Source organism: Mustela lutreola, chromosome 1, assembly GCF_030435805.1.
Source record: "Mustela lutreola isolate mMusLut2 chromosome 1, mMusLut2.pri, whole genome shotgun sequence".
Lineage (NCBI taxonomy): Eukaryota > Metazoa > Chordata > Mammalia > Carnivora > Mustelidae > Mustela > Mustela lutreola.
In genome coordinates, this window is record NC_081290.1 from 124,331,813 (window position 1) to 124,351,509 (window position 19,697).

General features: G+C 41.1%; 1 protein-coding gene and 1 long non-coding RNA gene across 5 annotated transcripts in view; one reads left to right on the forward strand and one right to left on the reverse strand.

Moving 5' to 3' along the window:
• Positions 1–6,344, reverse strand: part of LOC131831510 (uncharacterized) — an 18,879-nt gene extending 12,535 nt beyond the window's left edge. For both annotated transcript variants that reach the window (XR_009353664.1, XR_009353663.1), the window contains exon 1: positions 6,221–6,344. This is a non-coding gene — a long non-coding RNA (uncharacterized LOC131831510). The remainder of the gene's footprint in view (positions 1–6,220) is intronic.
• On the forward strand, positions 6,345–16,668 carry TLR2 (toll like receptor 2). Of its 3 annotated transcripts, none has more exons than XM_059173510.1 (2): positions 6,345–6,554; positions 14,105–16,668. In XM_059173510.1, the coding sequence occupies exon 2, from the start codon at positions 14,121–14,123 to the stop codon at positions 16,476–16,478; it is 2,358 nt and encodes a 785-aa protein (XP_059029493.1). In that variant the 5' UTR covers positions 6,345–6,554; positions 14,105–14,120; the 3' UTR covers positions 16,479–16,668. The 3 variants fall into 3 exon arrangements, with proteins under 3 accessions (XP_059029493.1, XP_059029499.1, XP_059029503.1); XM_059173516.1 differs by lacking the exon at positions 6,345–6,554 and adding an exon at positions 6,925–7,048; XM_059173520.1 differs by lacking the exon at positions 6,345–6,554 and adding an exon at positions 12,371–12,517.
• Positions 16,669–19,697: the final 3,029 nt, after the last annotated feature.

Below are 19,697 nucleotides of genomic sequence, written 5' to 3' on the forward strand. Positions count from 1 at the left end.
TGAGAGCTTGGATGACTGTTAAGTAATGACCAAGTCCAGGAGGGGGCTGAGGTAAAGCAGAGGGAATCTTCTGCGAATAGAAGGTAAAGGGATGGAGAGGCTTCTGGAACAGTGAACTCCTCTTGACTACTAGAAAATCTTGGAAAGAAGAATTTCTAAGGGCTGGTGCCAAAGCCTTCAACAAATGGGAGGAAGGGACTAGGGGGTCAGCAGATGGGGACAGACATAGGAGGCCAGAGGTCAAGTAGCGTGCTTGGAGCCCTTAACCCCAGAGAAACTGGTGTTCTTACAAAGGATTAGGGTTCCTGGGTTTGATGATGCTCTTTGCAGAAAACCATGAAACAACATCAAACGATGGATTTAATCCCATCATATGAACTGGGATTTAGCACAAATCATTTTAGTGATCAATGTGGGCTGGAACTGACACATGGTAAATAATATATTCACCGTTGGGTCTTTACCAGTGACTGAAAGCTCACAGGAACCATAGCCAAAGGAAAAGCAGAAAGGCACTGACAGGACACACCTAAGCAGACTGACATGGAGGCCGAGTCTGTCTCAAGTGACAGGAAGTGATGGCAACAGGCAGCTGAAGAGGAAGAGCAGCAGTTAACGTGGGGAGGAAGGAAAAGACGTGGCAATTTTTTTTTAACTGACTCAAATAAAATTTTGTTAACGTTGGCTTTTTTAAAATGTCCTCGAAAATTTTTGTTTGCAGAGGTAATTCAGAAGTTCACTTTGGCTTTATGATTAATATTGAGATTACTAAATTCACAAAGTTAAAAACCTTGTCTTTCCTTAAGGTTTTAGGTTTCATCAGATGTTTATAAATCTACCAAAATTTATAGATCACTTTAAAAGAGACTTTGGCTTACATTTGTCCTATTTACAAACGTAGCTAATCTTTAAAACAGTTCAAGTGGGGGTCACCTACGTGGCTCAGTCCTTAAGCCTCTGCCTTTGGCTCAGGTCATGATCCCAGGGTCCTGGGATTGAGCTCCACATTGGGCTCCTGCTCAGGGGGAAGCCTGCTTCTCCCTCTCCCCTTGTCTGTGTTCCCTCTCCTGCTGCCTCTCTCTCTCTCTCTGTCAAATAAATAAATAAATAAAATCTTTATAAAAAATAGTTCAAGCCAATCAATATAAGTAAAAAAACAAAATAGTTCAAGCTAGATTTATAAGTGTAAAATACTTCATGTCCTCTTTAAATGTCTCTGTTGTTTGAGTTAACAAAACTATGATGAGTTCACAAATAGCTCCCATATAACTAATACGCTTACAAATATGGTGAACTTTAAACTTTCTTAAGCATTTCCATATATAACAAGTGTTCAAGCCATGCTTCTTACAAACAAAAATTTCAACTTGAAAATCACAAGTATGAATAGTATATATTTTATTTTATTTTTTAGTAAGGTGTAATTGACATACAACATGATATTAGTTTCAAGTATTCCACCCTTGTATGCATTGCAAAATGGCCACACAATACGTCCACTTCCTGTGGAAAATCACCTTACAAAGTTAATATAACATTATTGACTGTATTCCCTATGCTGTACATTACACCCTCATGGCTTATTTCTTTCATTGCTGGAAGTTTGTACTTTTCAATCCATTTCAACCCTGCCTCCAATCCTCCCTGTCTCCGGCAACCACCAATCTGTTCTATATGAGTCTGGATTTTGTTCTGTTCTGTTTGTTTTGCTTTTTGGATTCAACATACAAGCGAAGTCATGCGGTATTTGTTTTTCTCTGCTGGATTTATTTCACTTAACATAATATCCTTAAGTTCCATCCATATTGTCACAAATGTAAGACTTTGTTCTTCTTTATGGCTAAGTAGTAGGCCATTATGCATATAGATAACACATCTTCTTTATCGATGCACCCATTGGTGAACACTTAGATGGTTTCCATGACTGGGCTACTGGAAATTACACTGCAATGAACATAGCGATGTATATATTATTTTGAATTAGTGTTTTCACTTTCTTTGGACAGATACCCAGTAGAGGAATTGCTGGAACATGGTATTTCTATTGTCAGTTTTTTGCAGACCCTCCATACTGTTTTCTACAGTGGCTTCACCAACTTACCATGCCAGTGACAACACATGAGGGCTCCCTTTTCTCCACGTCCTCGCCAACATTTGCTATTTCTTGTCTTTTTTGTAAGTCATTCTGACAGGTGTGAGGTGATGCCTCATTGTAGTTCTGAACCACAGTTATATAGCTCATATCCCTGGGATTGTGTCATATCATGACTTCACTTTTTCTAGCCACATAGAGGTCACTCCCTCCACCCAGCCCGCCACACAACAGAGTCAGATTGAGCAATTATTTGATTTCAATATATTTTCCAAGGAGTTCCAAAGAAGTTGGAACTTGATTAAAAAAAAAAAAATCCTGCCTTCTTTTCATACCCTTCCTGCCTAACAAGACCATACAACCCTTACAGATAGCCAAGTAATACCACTTGTTCACCCATGGTTTTCTTTAAGTTTGGAAGTCAAGCACTGTATTTCTTCATCTCCATCTTTAAAAGAGGTCTGCTGTTGTGTGGCATGGTTAGGAAGTCAGGGCAGACTTCTCTCCCTTGAAGTCCCATTGCGTGTCTTCAACAACGGCCACTTCAGGTGTTTCTACTCCATTTCTTCAGACCTAACTGATGTCCTGAAAATGCAAGTGAATTCACCACTTGATAACTAGTAGTTGATAAGTGCCTACTTTGTTGTAGGGACAGGAGATACTTCACAGCAAAGGGAGAAAAACATCCACACCCTCATGAAATGTACATCCAGCTGCATTCAGTGCACGTGTGCAAATTTGGAGTCTCCTTTTCTGTCACTTAATGGAGTTCTTGTAATAGATGAAAGTCATTGGCCTTGTCTTTGATAGTCTTGCGTGTTTGGTTCTATCCTATAACAACTGACCTCGTGTATTATCCTCATGATTTGGTCCTTTGTTTCTGGGACAGTCCACCAAACAACTTGGAGGGAAAGTCTCTTTCTCTCTTTCTTCTTCCATTTCCCAAATAGTTCCTGAAATATTTATAAATTCTCTACATTAAAGAAACAGCAAGACTTTTGTGGACTTTCTGTTCTGAGTTAACTTAACATTGATGTTTCTAATCCTAAGATACATACAAAGAAGCCTGAAATCAGCGTAGATCAGCCATTTGGGCCAACATATGAAATAGTCAGTTTTATTTGGAGAGGATTTTGTTAATCGATCTTCCCTCCCTCTCTCTTTCCCATCCCTTCTTCCCTCCAGAAGGGACACTGAAATTATTTTCCCAAGAATATCTTATTTTCTGGAATCATTACAGTATGATGAGTTTAGTCTCTGAATAGACTTCATGGAAGTTGGGTGATGAATTGCCCTGAATAGGCATGGAGGGATATTAGGAAGATGGCAAGCTGAAAATGAGCATTAGATAAGGGATAAAACTATTGGCATACAATATTAAAAGATTTTATGATATTATATTTCTAGGTCATTTGGAATTTCTGAGTTATTTAAGAAATTTAATTTTCTTTCCATCAATAAATATCTTAGAGCTCTTTTGGTTATGAGAGAAATCAATGTCAACTTATTAAGGAAAAGGGAGATATTTTATAAGTGAGTATATTTATTTTATGACTTCCTAAAGAAATTAGGTGTTTTCTCCTTCCTTCTCTCAAAGAGCTAGCAAAAAGCCAGCCCCTCTTTTTTGGAGGCCATTGAGAAGGCCATCCCCCAACAGGAAGTATCTGAGTTGAAGAATAATTCTAGTTTTTAAAATGGAAATATTCATATAGTGAAATATTCTCAGTTTTCAAAACTTTGTTCTGTGTTGAATTAGAATTTTACTCTTATTTTGCACAAGAAGTATTAAGAACATTCCTCAAAAATTACAGATGTTAGTGAAATCTTTTCAGAATAGAAAAATTTTGAAGAATGGGCATTTGTGTTTACAAGGGTATATAAAATAGTGCAGGGATTGTACTAGATTTTCATTAAGTGATTTTTGACAAATGTATTACTTATTATTTTATTTAATTATTACAAGGAACTTTGTATGAGAAAGATGCAGACTCTGAATTTTGATAGCTTCATTTTAGAATTACAGTCAGATGCTCAAAAGTATAAATATCTTCCACAAGTTAACCTTTCCCAAACACCTTTCCGTATTCTGTGCTCATTTTTTCTTTTTTTTTTTTAAGAGTTTATTTTTTTATTTGTCAGAGAGAGAGAGCACAAGCAGGGGGAACAGCAAGCAGAGGGAGAAGCAGGTTCCCTGCTCAGCGGGGAGCCTGATGAGGCAGGTCTCAGTCCCAGGACCCTGAGATCATGACCTGAGCTGAAAGCAGACACTTAACCGACTGAGCGTCCCAGGTGTCCAGCTTGTTTTCTAACCTTAAAAAATAGGTTTTGGGAGCACTTGGGTGGCTCAGTGGGTGAAAGCCTCTGCCTTCGGCTCAGGTCATGATCCCAGGGTCCTGGGATCGAGCCCCACATTGGGCTCTCTGCTCAGCGGGGAGCCTGCTTCCTCCTCTCTCTCTCTCTCTGCCTACTTGTGATCTTAATAAATTAAATAAATAAATAAATAAATAAATCTTGTAAAAAAAATGGGTTTTGTAATGAGTTGTAGGAGGTCTTATGCCAAACAAAATGCAGACTGACTGACAAGTCTTGGAATCTAATCTAGATTTGTCTCCATGTGATTTGAGATAAATTCTCCAATCACTTGAGCTGGAGGGGTAATGATATCAGAACTATTTATTTCATGTATTATTATGAGATTCAGATGAAAAGATATATTTAAAAGGGCCTTGAAAACATTTATGAGTCTTTATTATACATAGATGACACTGGTAGTAACTTGTGGGTAAATAAATGATTTCTACCTGACAGCCAGAATATTCTAATTGGCTTTGGGATTACAAAGCAATAACATCAATCTAGACAGGTCAACTAAAGACATATAGAGTTTATTAGATTCGGGGAAAGGTACTGGAAAGAATTTTTCTTAGGTACGCAATTGAGAACTCATGAGGAAGAGAGGTGGGGATTTTGTAATAAGAAGAAAACCTTTTCAGGGAACCGCAGAGCCTGGATCATTAGGGAGAGAGAGAAATGTCTGCATAGTCGGTAACCTGTATAGAAAATTAGACTCCACCCTCTCAAGATCACATTCACGCCTTTTAAATTTGCCTAATATCAGAAACTTTAATGAGGATTAGGAATGTGAAATAGGGCAAGAGAAGAAACCCTGGATTTATGGTAAAATTCTCATTTCAAACCTCAGTTGTGTCACAATTTACATGGCATTTCCTCCTTTTTAAAAAGAGAAACAAGAATGCTTTCTCAGCCTTAATCTGTTAAGATCAAATGTAATTATGAATATAAACTGTACTGTATGGATATTATTAAGGCAGTTTAGTTTAGTTTTTTTTTTTTTTTTAAAGATTTTATTCATTTACTTGACAGAGAGAGACACAAGCAGGGGGAATGGGAGATGGAGGGCTTCCCGCTGAACAGGGAGCCCCATCCTAGGACTCTGGCATCATGACCCCAGCCAAAGGGGGGGGGGGGGACATTTAACGACTGAGCCACCCAGGCGCCCCAAGGCAGTTTAAGTTTTAAAAGGTAGTTTGTTTCCCTTATAAACATTCTTCAGTAGTTTCTGAATGAAACTAGTTTTCTGGCAATGAAAAAAGTCGATCTTAGACTGTTTTTGGAATTACTTTGAGATGGAAGTTCCAGGGATGGAACAGAGCAAGGTTAGGATTTGGATTCAAAATCCTCGAGATAAGTGGGAGACCCCCATCTTTCATGGTCAGAATATGGACGCGACAGTAGGTGCTCCAGTCAGTGAACCACCGGGGACAGCCTCAGGATTGAAAAAAAAAAGTCCTTTTTTTGCTCCTCAGGCGAAATTTTGCTCTGTTGGTCTGGATAGTGACTGGTAAGCTATTTTAATATCGGACAGCATAGACAGGCGGATGGGCGCGGACCCTGGAGATACCGCGAGCGGGTGATAAGTGTTGGAGCCCGGCGCGGGGAGAAGCATGAACCTGAGCTCCCAAGGATGGAGAGGAAGGGAGAAGGGGAATTTAAAGACTGCGTGTCCGGGTACGGGAGGCTTTGAATGCCAAAGCTTCAAGAAAATACTGGTTGGGTAACTAGCCACCGATTGTGAAATCTTCCTCCGTGCTCCGGGAATTCACTCACCGGGGCCGCTGGCAGTCTCGGTTCTCTTTTCTCCGCCTCGGACCTCCAACAGCCCCAGCGCCCTCCTGGCACCCTGGCGGCCCCGGGTTTCCCCCCGCCTCCGTCTAAGTCATTTGAGTAGCCCGGGGCCAAGGCGGCGGCTGCGGCGGCGCGGACCCTCTGGCCTCGCCTCCCCCGCGCGGCGGCGCGCGTAGCGGACGGGCGTCCCCGCACCCCGCGAGGAGGGACCGCAGGCCCGCGCACTTTTACTTTCGCTGCCCTCCTCGAACGGGGCGCGTCGCGTCGTCCCGCAGCAGAGTAGGCGCGGCCCGACAGCGGCTCGGTCAGCTCCCAGGTACGTCGGGCCTTTCCCGTCACCGCCCTTCAAAGCTGTCCCCGCAGCAGTCCGCAGGGGTGCGATGGGCGCCGACGCGGTCGCGGGGGATCCCCGCTAAGCCATCGTCTGAGCGCGGAGCCGGAGGCTGGCGGGCGGGCGGGGGTGGGGGAAGAGCCCCCGGACACCAGGACCCGACGCTCTCGCGGCCCGGGTCTGCGCGCCTCGCTTCTCCCCGGACGGGGGCGACGACGGTCTGGTAGAGCTTTCAGGTGGCGCGAGCGTCCCTCTGGGGGTGTGTCTGCGCTCCCCGGTTACTGCAGGGACCGAACCCCGCAAGTGGGAAACCCATCGCCGCGAGAAGTGGGGAAGGGTCAGTAGTGCAGATCCGCGCGGGACTCTCGCACCCTAACCCCGAGCCCGGCCTCTGCGCTGGGGTGAGCTTCACTGCCCCTGCGTGTGCCTCCGTCCTTAAAATATCTGATGAGAAAGTAACTTAGAGCTTTTAAGCTTGGGTGAGTTCTTGAAATAAGAATGCCAGGAAGTTCCCCCTTCTAACTTTAACTTCTGTAAATGAGAACTTGTGTTTAGAACTTAGATACAAGCCAGGATAGAGTTTTTTACTGCTTTCTGGGGGACGGGAGTTGATGGGCTGATTAGGTGTAAACAGCTCAGCCGGCTGAGATGATGCTACTCTTACTGAAGGTCTTGTCTGCACTTGTCATTAACTCAGATCTTTACCCAAAAGCAACTGGTGGATAGGGTGGCCTCACTTGAAAGCAGAGATCAAAAAAGGAAATGGCAAACATCCTATTTGAAAATGGCTTATTCACCGGTATTTTAAGTTTCTTCCTGTTCTAAGCAGAGAACATTTGCATCTTTAAACTTTTATAATGCACTCATTTTATGAAAATTGCCAGAAATTTACAGCATGTTTTGTTTCTAAGGTATCAGTTAAAATTTTTTGGATTGTTTTCGTTAAGAATTTGGCTTCGTTGATTAAATACCTTATTTTGATTTTCCTGATTGAGCATGATTTATGGTTAAACGGCATTGTGGGGGTGACCTTCTTATCAAGATCTCCTAACAAATATAAGTTGTGTTTACTCCTTATTAATAAGAAGCTTGCTTTTCCAGATGCCTGGGTGGCCCAGTGGGTTGAGGCCTCTGCCTTTGGCTGGGGTCATGATTCCAGGGTCCTGGGATCGAGCCCCACATAGGGCTCTCTGCTCAGCAGGGAGCCTGCTTCCCTCTCTCTCTCTCTCTGCCTGCCTCTCTGCCTGCTTATGATCTCTTTCTGTCAAATAAATAAATAAAATCTTTAAAAAAAAAAAAGAAACTTGCTTTTCAAAATTATGTTTTCCCCCAGAATAGCATTTAAAATTTATATTATTTTTCCTCGTACCAAAAAGCCAGGCCTGAGTTTTGAACGCTGTCTTCTTTATCAATTACTAAATTTAAAAAAATGCAATCGTTACTTCTTGCTGCTTACTCTTACGAAATTTATTTATTTATTATTTATTATTATTATTATTTATTTTTTAAATTGTGGAAGAACATATGTCTCGGGGTACTTCTTTCAAAGATGGACTATGGATAAAAACTATTTTTTTTTGCTTTTGAATGTCTGAAAATGTCTATCTCACCTTTGCTCTTGAATGATAATTTAAATGGGTCTCGACGGCTAGATTGGCAGGTGTGTCTTCCCTGCCCTTTGAGGATTTCATTACATTGTTTTCAGGCTAGATCAGGAATTTTTATTCTTTTTTGCTGAGGATTCAATATGTATTTATAATTTGGCAACTTATTTTTTTTCCAGTTTGAAAAAAATGTTTAGCTATTCTGTCTTTTAATATTTGGATCCACAGCAGCGTACATGGCAGGCTTGGAGTTCTGATTTCTTACAGAAGACTTCTAGTAGGCTGGGATTCAGCTAGGACCAGAGGGCAGAGACTTTTTAGATCCCTGTTCAGATAAAGGGTAGCCTTTTCCCTGCTTGTGGCTTTATGGAGAGTACACTTTCAGTTCCCAACGGTGCATTGGGCTCTCCATTCCTTCTCCACTCCGGCTTCGGCTTTGTGCAACCATTACAGCAGTAGCCTTGATGTGGGTTATCTGGTCATGGTTCACTAGAGACCATGGGACTTCAGGTTCCTCTCAGTTCTGGATCCGCAGATGTGCACAGCCTAAGTTGCCGGTCCTGCCAGGCTTACCTGTCAGACTGGTATCTTTCCCTGGGTCTTGGGCCAGTAACGCTTCGCCACTCTGTCAATATTATGAATTCTTTAAGCAGATGATTTTATACTTTGTACAAACCCACAACCCTCATTAGATAGGCTCCCACTCTTGCTCATTGTAGCCACTGCTTTTCCCTTTCTCAATGTCTTACTCCGTGGAGCTCTCAGCCCCATGCTGTAATGTTGAGGGGAAATGGGAGGAGAGAGATGTGACTGTCATCTTCAGTGCCAAGTTGTAAGTGGTCCTGTTGGCATCACTGGTAATTGTTATTTGTTGAAAAGTCACCATACCATAAGTACCACATAATATTTGTATGAAACGCCCAAGATCCCTGCTGTTACGAATTTTATAGTTGAAAGACAGAAGGCTAGGAAACATTTTAAAAATAGATGTATTTGACCTTTTTTTTTTTTTTTTTAAAGATTTTATTTATTTATTTGACAGAGAGAGATCACAAGCAGGCAGAGAGGCAGGCAGAGAGAGAGAGAGAGAGAGAGGAGGAAGCAGGCTCCCTGCTGAGCAGAGAGCCAGATGCGGGACTCGATCCCAGGACCCTGAGATCATGACCTGAGCTGAAGGCAGCGGCTTAACCCACTGAGCCACCCAGGCGCCCTATGTATTTGACCTTTAAGTCTCAGCTGAAAACTAGTATAAATTTCTTAAAATTTGTGCTATTTATTATAAAATGGAATTGATCAAGTGAATTTTGGTTGTCCAGTACAGTTCATACTAAGATGATTTTTTTTCAATAACTGATTCAGCAGAAAGAACAGAAAGACAATGGGATAACTATAGTACCAAATATAGTACCAAATATTTTTTTTCAATAACTGATTCAGCAGAAAGACAATGGGATAACTATAGTACCAAATCATCTTACCCCTGTCAGTTTTAGGAGTAGGGACAATACTGGATCTATAGTCTTTATGGGTTAGTTTCTGTTGCCTGCTTTTCTGCTCTTCTCTACTCATTATCTTTACTTCCTATAGTACCTGGTTGTCTTTTATGGTGTACTGGACATACACTTTGAAAAACTGTTTGTAGGAAGAAATTTGAGGCCCAGATAATATTAGTCTCTTCTAGAGAAAATTTCCCTTAACTTCTGCAGGTAGCTGTGAGCACTAGCATTCCAGAAATCCTCTTCATCCATTTTCAGAGACAGAGACTGTCTGAACCACCCGGATAGATCAGAGCTGTGCTATGGTCTACCTAAGGGCTTAGTTTCTCCTGGTTTAGCTTTACCTTTCCATCCATGATTGCCCCAGACCTTAACCTTAAATGTTCCATCCCTTAAGGCTGTCAGAGTGTCGCGCAGCCTATCAGATGAGGCTTATTGTATTCAAGGTGATAAAGGATGAGGTTGAAAATTTTGGCAGAGAACTGGAAACTGTAAAAAATGACATAGCGGATGGGGAAAAGAACCAAAGAGAAGTTAAATAGATGAAGATGGCAATAACTACAAAATTTAAAAGCCATGGATGGATCCACCAATAGATTAAACACAGCTGGAGAGAGAATAAATTAGAAAGTACATCAGAAGAGAGTATCGAGACTGAAGCTTGAAGAGACAAAATATGGAAAGAACAGAAGAGAAGGGGCCTGGAAAATAGAGCTAAACTAGTGCTTAGATGAAAACGTCTGACCATAAATGAATATATTAGAAATGAAGAATGGCTGAAGATTAATGAGCAAGCATGTACCTTAAGAAATTAGAATAAGAACAGTAAAATAAATCCAGAGGAAGCAGAAGGAAGGAAATAGTAATATAAGAATAGAAATTAGTGAAATAGAAAAGAAATAGAAGATCTATGAAATGAGAAGCTGGCTTTTGAAATGCTAGTAAAAAATGATAAACTGCTGACCACCAAGACAATAAAAAAAAAAAACAGGCACAAAGAACTCCATCTAAGGGATAAGACAGGACATTGAAATAGTCAGAGGATGTTCTGAGTAACTGTGTCAATAAATTTAAAAATTTAAAAGAAAATGATAGATCCCTTGAAAAATACAATTTACCAAAAGCTGACAGATAAGAAAAAGAACATCTGAATAGTTCCATAGCTGTTAAGTATATGTAATGTATTTTACAAAAACAAGATAAATGTACAGATAATAACAACAAAAACTGCAGGCTCAAAAGGCAGCATTGGTGAATTCTACTCAAGGAAAGGAAGTGAAATGTATACGGCAATTTTACTCTCAATATAGATGGAAAATTCTAGAGAAAATATTAGTGAATAAAAATATCCAGTAAAATATAAAAAGTATAATATATCCAGACTAACTTGGTTTTATTCTAAAAAGACAACATTGTCTCAGCACTAAATAAATCAAAGTAAATCACCAGTATTCTTAGAGTGAAGGTGGAAATCCATGTAATCATCTCAGTGGATACAGGAAGATAAAAAAGAATTTGATAAAATTCAACATTCAGTAATCAAGAAAACAAAATAAAGGTATTCAGATTGGAAGAAAGAAAAAAGAACCCATTACTTCTGGGTGATATGATTGTGTACATGGAAAATAAAAATAATCTACAAACTGTGGAATTACTAAATCAGTTTAGCAAGGTTGCTTAAGTGCATGGTAAACACATAAAATTTAATTGAATATATATATATATATGTGCGTGTATATTTCCAAATAGTGTTACCAGTACAAGGCTAAGACAAATAGATCAGAATTGAGAGCAGTGAGACACACTCACTCCTATGAGGACATGTGGCTATTGGCAAGGGTAAATATTGTTGATTGTTTCCCCAAAATGATCTTTTTAAAAATGATGCTGGGTCAATTGAATATCCATATCAGAAATAAAACGAATCCAGTCCACTATTTCAAATATTAATCCCTAGGAATAAAAGGCAAAGCAATAAAGGTTTTGGAGAATAATAAAGAGGGGCACCTGGGTGGCTCAGTCAGTTGGGCATTTGCCTTTGGCTGGGGTCATGATCCCAGGGTCCTGGGATTGACTCCTTAGTCAGGCTCCCGACTCAGCAGGGAATCTGCTTCTCCCTTTGCCCCTCTCCTGCCAGCCCTCCTTGCCCTTTCTCTCAAATAAAGAAAAAATAATAAAGAGAATATCTTCATGATACCATAACAAAGGCTTTTTAAATAGGCCACAAAAATGACTACTAAGAAACAAAATAGAAAACACAAGAACGTCTGTTCATCAAAAGAACTCATGTAGAAAGTGACACGGAAAGGTGTAGAGTGGGAGAAGATGGAGTCATACCTTGTTTTGTTGCCGGGGGGTGAGTTCTGGATTTTTTTACAGATTTAAGTTATGTAACAACCCTGTATTGAACAAGTCTGTTGCTGTCATGTTTCCAACAGCACTTGCTCACTTTGGGTGTCTGTGTCACCTTTCAGTAATTCTGGCAATATTTCAAACTTTTCCACGCTTATTATATTCATTATGATGACCCATGATCAGTGATGATGACTCACTGAAAGCTCAGATGATGGTTAGCCTCCGTTAGCAAGAAATTGTTTTTATTTTTGTTTTACTTTTATTTTTTTAAGATTTTATTTATTTATTTGACAGAGAGAGACACAGTGAGAGAGAGAGAGAGAGCACAAGCAGGGGGAGTAGGAGAGGAAGTAGACTTCTGGCTGAGCAGGGAGCCCAACATGGGACATGTCGACATGGGATCCCAGGACCCTGAGATCATGACCTGAGCTGAAGGCAGACACTTAACTGCCCGAACCACCCAGGTGCCCCAATAAATCATTTTTAAATGAAGGTATGTACTATTTTTTTAAAGACATTGCACATTTAACAGACTACTGTGTAGTGTAAACTTAGCTTGTGAGTGCACTGGGAATCAAAATTCATTTGACTCCCTGTATTGGGATAGTTGCTTTATTGTTGTGGAACTGGAGCCGCAATATCTCTAAGGAATGCCTGTATCTGTAGCACATGCATCTTCTATTCTGAGAGTATATATCTTTATTTATGTGTATAAATTATTAAATTAAGTATTAAGTATATATAATTTAATATTTATTATAATTATTAAAATAATGACAATCCAGTAGAAAACAGTAGGTCAAACACTGAAACCGTGCACATTGCAGATGAAGATGTTCAGACTCCTTAGTAGTCCAGGAAACAGATTCAGATTACAGTGAGATGACACTACCTCCTACCAGAATTGCTGAAATGAAAAAGATTGGCCGTGCACAGTGGTGGCAAGATGTAGAGCAGCTGGGCTCTCATACAGTGCTGATGGGAATGCCAACTGTGGCTTATCCATACTATGAAACACTGCCACCCATTGGGAAAGAATCAGAAATGTCAGGGGCACCTGGATGGCTCAGTTGGTTAAGCATCTGCCTTTGGCTCAGATCATGGTCCCTGGGTCCTGGGATAGAGCCCCACATCAGGCTCCTTTCTCAGCGGGGAGTCTGCTTCTCCCTCTCTTTGTGCGTGCGTGCTCGCTTGCGCATGCGCGCGCTCTCTCTCTCTCTCTCTCTCTGTCAAATAAATAAATAATTTTAAAAAGGAAAACCTATTTAAAAAAAAAAAAAAAGAATAGAAGTGCCTCTCTGTGTGGAAGTAGGAAGATGTCAAGCTACATTGTTAGGTGAGAAGTGAAAGTCCAAAATAACTCTGCATAGTGTGGCCCCGTTTATCTAGAAGAGACAGGAGGTGATGCCAAGCAATTGCATTAGGGCGGCCATAAAAAATCTGGCAGCAACAGCTATTAATTTCCAAACCAATTTATGTATTAACATTATGTATGTTTTAACTCTCTCTGCCTATAAATTATATAGCCTGTGTTTTGATAATCTCTCATTCTGTGAAGGTGGGAAATTAGTTTTACCTATAAAAAGTGTCCTTGGGAGCATGAGCAGGGGGTGAGTGGGGGAGAGGGAGAGCAGCTCAGCAGGGAGTCTGATGCAGGGCTTGATGTCAAGACCCTGAGATCATGACCTGAGCTGAAGCCAAGAGTTGGACACTTAACTGAGCCACCCAAGCCTAACTCATTTCTTCACCTGCTGGCTTATTCGTTCCTCCATTCATTCATTTCCTCATTCTTTTGGCTCATGCTTAGTGAGTCGTGCTCTGTACTCCAGATGGTATTGGGCTTTTAAGTCATGGCATAGGGGCAGAAATCTTGGTCGGTATTGCTGGATGTGTCAGGGAACTCATTTGTCATCCTCATTCATACATTCCATTTGCCTCTGTTTTCCTGGTAGTGTGTGTGTGTGTGTGTGTGTGTGTGTGTGTGTGTGTGTGTGTTATGTCTTACAAAACATTTCTCAGGAACAGGAGTCGTGATAAACTGTCAAACACAACTGCTCATTTGAACCTCTTTTATTTGTAGGTTGGACCCCTGGACGATGTCACGTGTTTTGTGGACAGTATGGATGTTGGGGGCTGTAACCAAACTCTCCAAGGAAGAGGGCCCTGATCAGGCTTCTTCTCCATCCTGTGACCCCATGGGTGTCTGTGATGGCCGCTTCAGATCTTTAAAGTCCATCCCGTCAGGGCTCACGGCTGCTGTGAGAAGCCTTGACCTCTCCAACAATGAGATTACCTACATCCGCAACAGGGACCTGCGGGGCTGCGTGAACCTCAAGGCTCTGAAGCTGGCGTCTAATGGAATTAATGCCATAGAGAAAGATTCTTTTATTTCTCTGCAGAGTCTTGAACATTTGGACTTATCCTATAATCTCTTATCAAACTTATCATCCTCCTGGTTCAGGCCCCTTTCTTCCCTAAAGTTCTTAAATTTACTGGGAAATCTTTACAAATCCCTTGGGGAAACGCCTCTTTTTTCTCAACTTACAAATTTGCAAATTCTGAAAGTAGGGAGTATTGACAGATTCACTGAACTTCAGGAAAAGGATTTTGCTGGGCTCACTTTTCTTGAGGAACTCGAGATTGATGCTTCAAATCTCCAGAGGTATGAGCCAGAGAGTTTGAAATCCATTCAGAACATCACCCACTTGGTTCTTCGTATGAAGCAGCCTGTTTTCTTGCTGGAGATTTTTGTAGATCTTTCAAGGTCCTTGAAACATTTAGAACTGAGAGATACTCACTTGAACACTTTCCAGTTTTCGAAAGCATCCATCAGGGAAACAAATACATTGATTAAAAAGTGGACGTTTAGAAACGTGAAAGTCACTGATGGAAGTTTTAGCGAACTTGTGAAACTGCTGAATTGTGTCTCTGGAGTGTTAGAAGTCGAGTTTGAGGGCTGTACCCTCGATGGGCTTGGTGATTTTGACATATCCGATATGGACAAAATTAAAAATATAGGTGGGATAGAGACCTTAATAGTACGGAGGTTGGCTATTCCATATTTTTACTCATTTTATGATATGAGGAGTATCTATTCACTTACAGCAAATGTGAAAAGGGTCACAGTAGAAAGCAGTAAGGTTTTTCTGGTTCCTTGCTTACTTTCACAACATTTAGAGTCACTAGAATATTTGGATCTCAGTGACAATTTAATGGTTGAGGAATCCTTGGGAAACTCAGCCTGTGAGCAGGCCTGGCCCCTCCTGCAAACCCTAATTTTAAGGCAAAATCGTTTGAAATCATTAGAAAAAACCGGAGAAACTTTGCTTACTCTGAAAAACCTGACTAAGCTTGACATTAGTAAGAATAATTATGTTTCTATGCCTGAAACTTGTCAGTGGCCAGACAAGTTGAAATACTTGAACTTATCCAACACGAGAATATACAGTGTCACCCGTTGCATCCCCTGGATGCTGGAAATTTTAGATATTAGCAATAACAACCTCGATTCCTTTTCCCTGATTTTGCCACAACTCAAAGAACTTTATATTTCCAGAAATAAGTTGAAGACCCTACCAGATGCCTCCTTCTTACCCATGTTACACGTCTTGAGAATCAGCAGAAACACAATAAGTACTTTCACTAAGGAGCAACTTGATTCTTTTAGCACATTGGAGGCTTTGGAAGCTGGCAGTAACAATTTCCTTTGCTCCTGTGAATTCTTGTCTTTCACTCGGGAGCAGCAGTCGCTGGCCCAGATCCTGACCGACTGGCCAGACAACTACCTGTGTGACTCTCCATTCTCCGTGCGCGGCCAGCGGGTTAAGGACACGCGGCTCCCGGCCTCTGAATGCCACCAGGTGGCTCTGGTGTCTGCCGTGTGCTCAGTCCTCTTCCTGCTGATACTGCTCACGGGGGTCCTGTGCCACCACTTCCATGGGCTGTGGTACCTGAAAATGATGTGGGCCTGGCTCCAGGCCAAGAGGAAGCCCAGGAAAGCGCCCCCCAGGGACGTGTGCTATGATGCCTTCGTGTCCTACAGTGAGCACGATTCCTACTGGGTGGAGAACATGATGGTCCAGGAGTTGGAGCACTTCAACCCTCCCTTCAGGCTGTGCCTTCACAAGCGGGACTTTATCCCCGGCAAATGGATCATTGACAATATCATTGACTCCATCGAGAAGAGCCACAAGACCATCTTTGTGCTCTCAGAGAACTTTGTGAAGAGCGAGTGGTGTAAGTATGAGCTGGACTTCTCCCACTTTCGACTTTTTGATGAGAACAACGATGCTGTCATTCTGATTCTTCTGGAGCCCATTGAGAAGAAGGCCATCCCCCAGCGTTTCTGTAAGCTGCGGAAGATAATGAACACTAAGACCTATTTGGAGTGGCCCACAGATGAAACTCAGCAGGAAGGGTTTTGGTTAAATTTGAGAACAGCACTAAAGTCCTAGATTCCTTCATTAAAGGCCAGTCTGGGTCTGCTGGTGGTCTTTGTATATCACTAGTGGTAGCTTATTCTGACACGGTTGTATGGAAACTGTTTGCATACTTGCTTATTAAAACCAGTAAAACTGTTGATATTTTGCTTTTGTTTTATAAAAACTACCAGAGTAAAAATAAAAGGTTCTTGGTTTTTCTTTATCCTGTGAGATAATCATGATCTAGTCCATTACTGACATCAAGATTATCTGTAGCTTAGTTCCTTAGGAAATAGCACAAACGAACAGACCTCATAGGAATATGTTGGTCAGTTTTCTGCAGAGATACTCATTTGTGTCTGCAGATGGCAATCTCTGCCCCACTTGACTGTCTCCTCTGTTTGACTACTCTTGAGAACAACAGGGCAAAATGTTGGGGAACTCAGCCAAACTTGTCGCTATTCCTAGAAAAAAAGTGCCTTGAAAATTTTTCAGGATGCAGAATACCTACATGGTGATGTCACGTGACCTGGGTCTGCCTTTCTAGGTGTTGGATGGGTTTCTTCAGTCACAGTTACTTGAGAGAGACCCTAGAACACCATATACAGTAAATTGTATCTTTCCATGGAAATGACACTGGTGAAGAAGAGCTGACCTTTGAATAATGCAGGAGGGGCAGTGATATATCCTCTCCCCACTGTGCACTTGGAAATCTGTGCATGTGACTTTGACTTCTCAAAACCTAAGTACTAGTAGTTTATGGTAGACCGGTAGCCCTGCTGATAAACAGCTGATTGACACACATTTTGTATGTTATATGTATTATATATGGTATTCTTACAAAAAAGTCAGCTAGAGAAAAGAAAATGTTAAGAAAATCAGTAATCTGTGCATAAACGGACCCACACTGGTCAAACCACTGCTGTTCAAGGGGCAAGTGTGAATAAAATACTCTATTTAGAGGACTTCAAAGGAAGCTCCCATATCCCTGACTCTGATCTTCCTTCAACCTTTTAGCTCAGTGTGAAGTTCTAATGAGTTCCGAGTTACCCAATATTCTAATCCATTTCCTCTGGAGCATCTTGCTTTTTTTTTTTTTTTTTTTTTTCTTGTGAAAAAGCCTTATTTCTAACTCTAAAAAAGTCTCTTTCTTCTCCCTCTGAACATGTGAGCTAAATAGATTTTTAAATTTATTTTAAAATCTCTATACCTAGAGATTTCTCATAATGACTCCAAAATAGTTGATACACAACAATTTAAAGACAGACACTACTTCTGCATGTTAATTTTTAAAAAGATTTTATTTTTAGTTTTGCAAGAGAGAGGGAGCATGAGCGAGCATGAGCAGGGGGGAGGGGCAGCAGGAGAAGCAGACTCCCCACTGAGCAGGGAGCCGGATGGGCTCAATCCCAGGACCCTGGGATCATGATCTGAGCCAAAGGCAGACACTTAACCTTCTGAGCCACCCAGGCGCCCTCCATATGTTAATTTTTATAATCTAGAGTTAATACTACATTTAATGCAATTAATTAAGCTCAGAGCTATTCACTGATTCATTCCAAATTTCTTCCTAAACTGGGAGCCACTTGTGAAAGAAAGTGAACTTTGCCTGACCTGCTCAGTTCTTTTTTTTTTTTTTTTTTTAAGATTTTATTTATTTATTTGAGAGAGAGAGTGTGAGAGAGAACACAAGAGGGGAGAAGGTCAGAGGGTAAAGCAGACTCCCCACAGAGCTGGGAGCCCAGTGTGGGACTCGATCCTGGGACTCCGGGACCATGACCTGAGCCGAAGGCAGTAGCTGAACCAACTGAGACACCCAAGCACCCCGTGACCTGCTCAGTTCTTAGCCAGAACTGGGTTTGTGTGGTTGATTGGCTCTGGAGTCCAAAAAACCTGGGTCCATAAATGTGTATCCTTGGGCAAGTCACTTAAGTGACCCCAAATACTGTTCTGCCCTTAGGATAGGAACACTAATATGTACATCATGTAGGTCTGAATATACAGTAATTTAGGTAAAACACGGAGTGTGTGGCCCTTGATGACCATTCCCGCTGGAGGGGGGAGGACAAGGGGACCAAGCCTCTGAGAAAGGGAACTATTCATGCTCACCAGGGGTGGCAGTGGTGCCTATGTAGATTAGCTATTATTATTTTTTCTCAGAGAAGTGATTTGTCTTCTCATAGATTATAGTTTGTAAATGTATATTTTTCTGTTACGGGTTCTCTCAGCGATCTAAGGGACCCTGTTTTTTTTGCAGAAAAATACCGCAGAGAAATAAACTCATTAAGTACAAAGCAGTTTTAGTCCTGAGGAAACTCAGATAGTGTTTCTTCTCTCTCATACCAACTCCTGGGAAAGTGTTATGGAAGAGATAGTAGCCAGCCCAAGAAATACAATGGACAAGTTCAGGAGAAGGAGAGGTGTTACAAAAACCAAAGACAATAATGGATTTTTGCTTTATTTCTCTGTGCCCTACATTTAAGCACGATTTAATTATCACGAGAACCAGACAAATTTAACATAGATTTGGTCTGTAGATTTATTTCCAGTAATTTAAACAGCAAGAGAAAGCGCTCCATAGTTAGTTGGTAGATTGAAAGTAATGTTATAAAAATAACCTTTATTTTTCTCATTGTAGATGCTAAACTGGTTCACCATAGAAATTTTGGAAAAGAGATAAGAGCGTATAAAGAAAGTAAGAATCCACTCTTATCCCTTTCCCTTGTGGTGAAAGGATACTAGTGGTTCTCCTAGTCACTGTGTAGTATATAGCTCTCCATAATTTTTTCAAAGTGTATAAACATACTGCTTCACAAAATTGGGATTAGATTTTAAATACCTAAACTATAAAGAAAATACCATCTCTCTCTTTTTTTTTGCAGGTGAAGTTGTTTAGTGATGATCCAACATTTCTGACTCTAGGGGTCATTCAGAATTCCACATAGATACATACTGGTCTACCTGCCCAGAGTTCTAAAAGATTCTAAAGTCTACACTCATGCAGCTGTCCATGAAAGATAAATGAGAGGGACACCTGGGTGACTCAGTCGGTTAATAATATAACTCTCAATTTTGGCTCAGGTCATGGTCTCAGGATCCTGAGATCGAGCTCCACATTGAGCTCCTCACTCAGTGCGAAGTCGGCTTGAGATTCTCTCTCTCCCTCTGTCCGTCTCCCCTGCTCTCTCCCTCTTAAAAAAAAGTAAACTAGAAATATATCAGAGGTCAATTTAAGGGCTCATTCAAAAACTT

What these genes read in the sequence shown, in the direction of transcription:
- TLR2 (XM_059173510.1), top strand. Translation starts at nt 14,121, where the DNA reads ATGTCACGTGTTTTGTGGACAGTATGGATGTTGGGGGCTGTAACCAAA.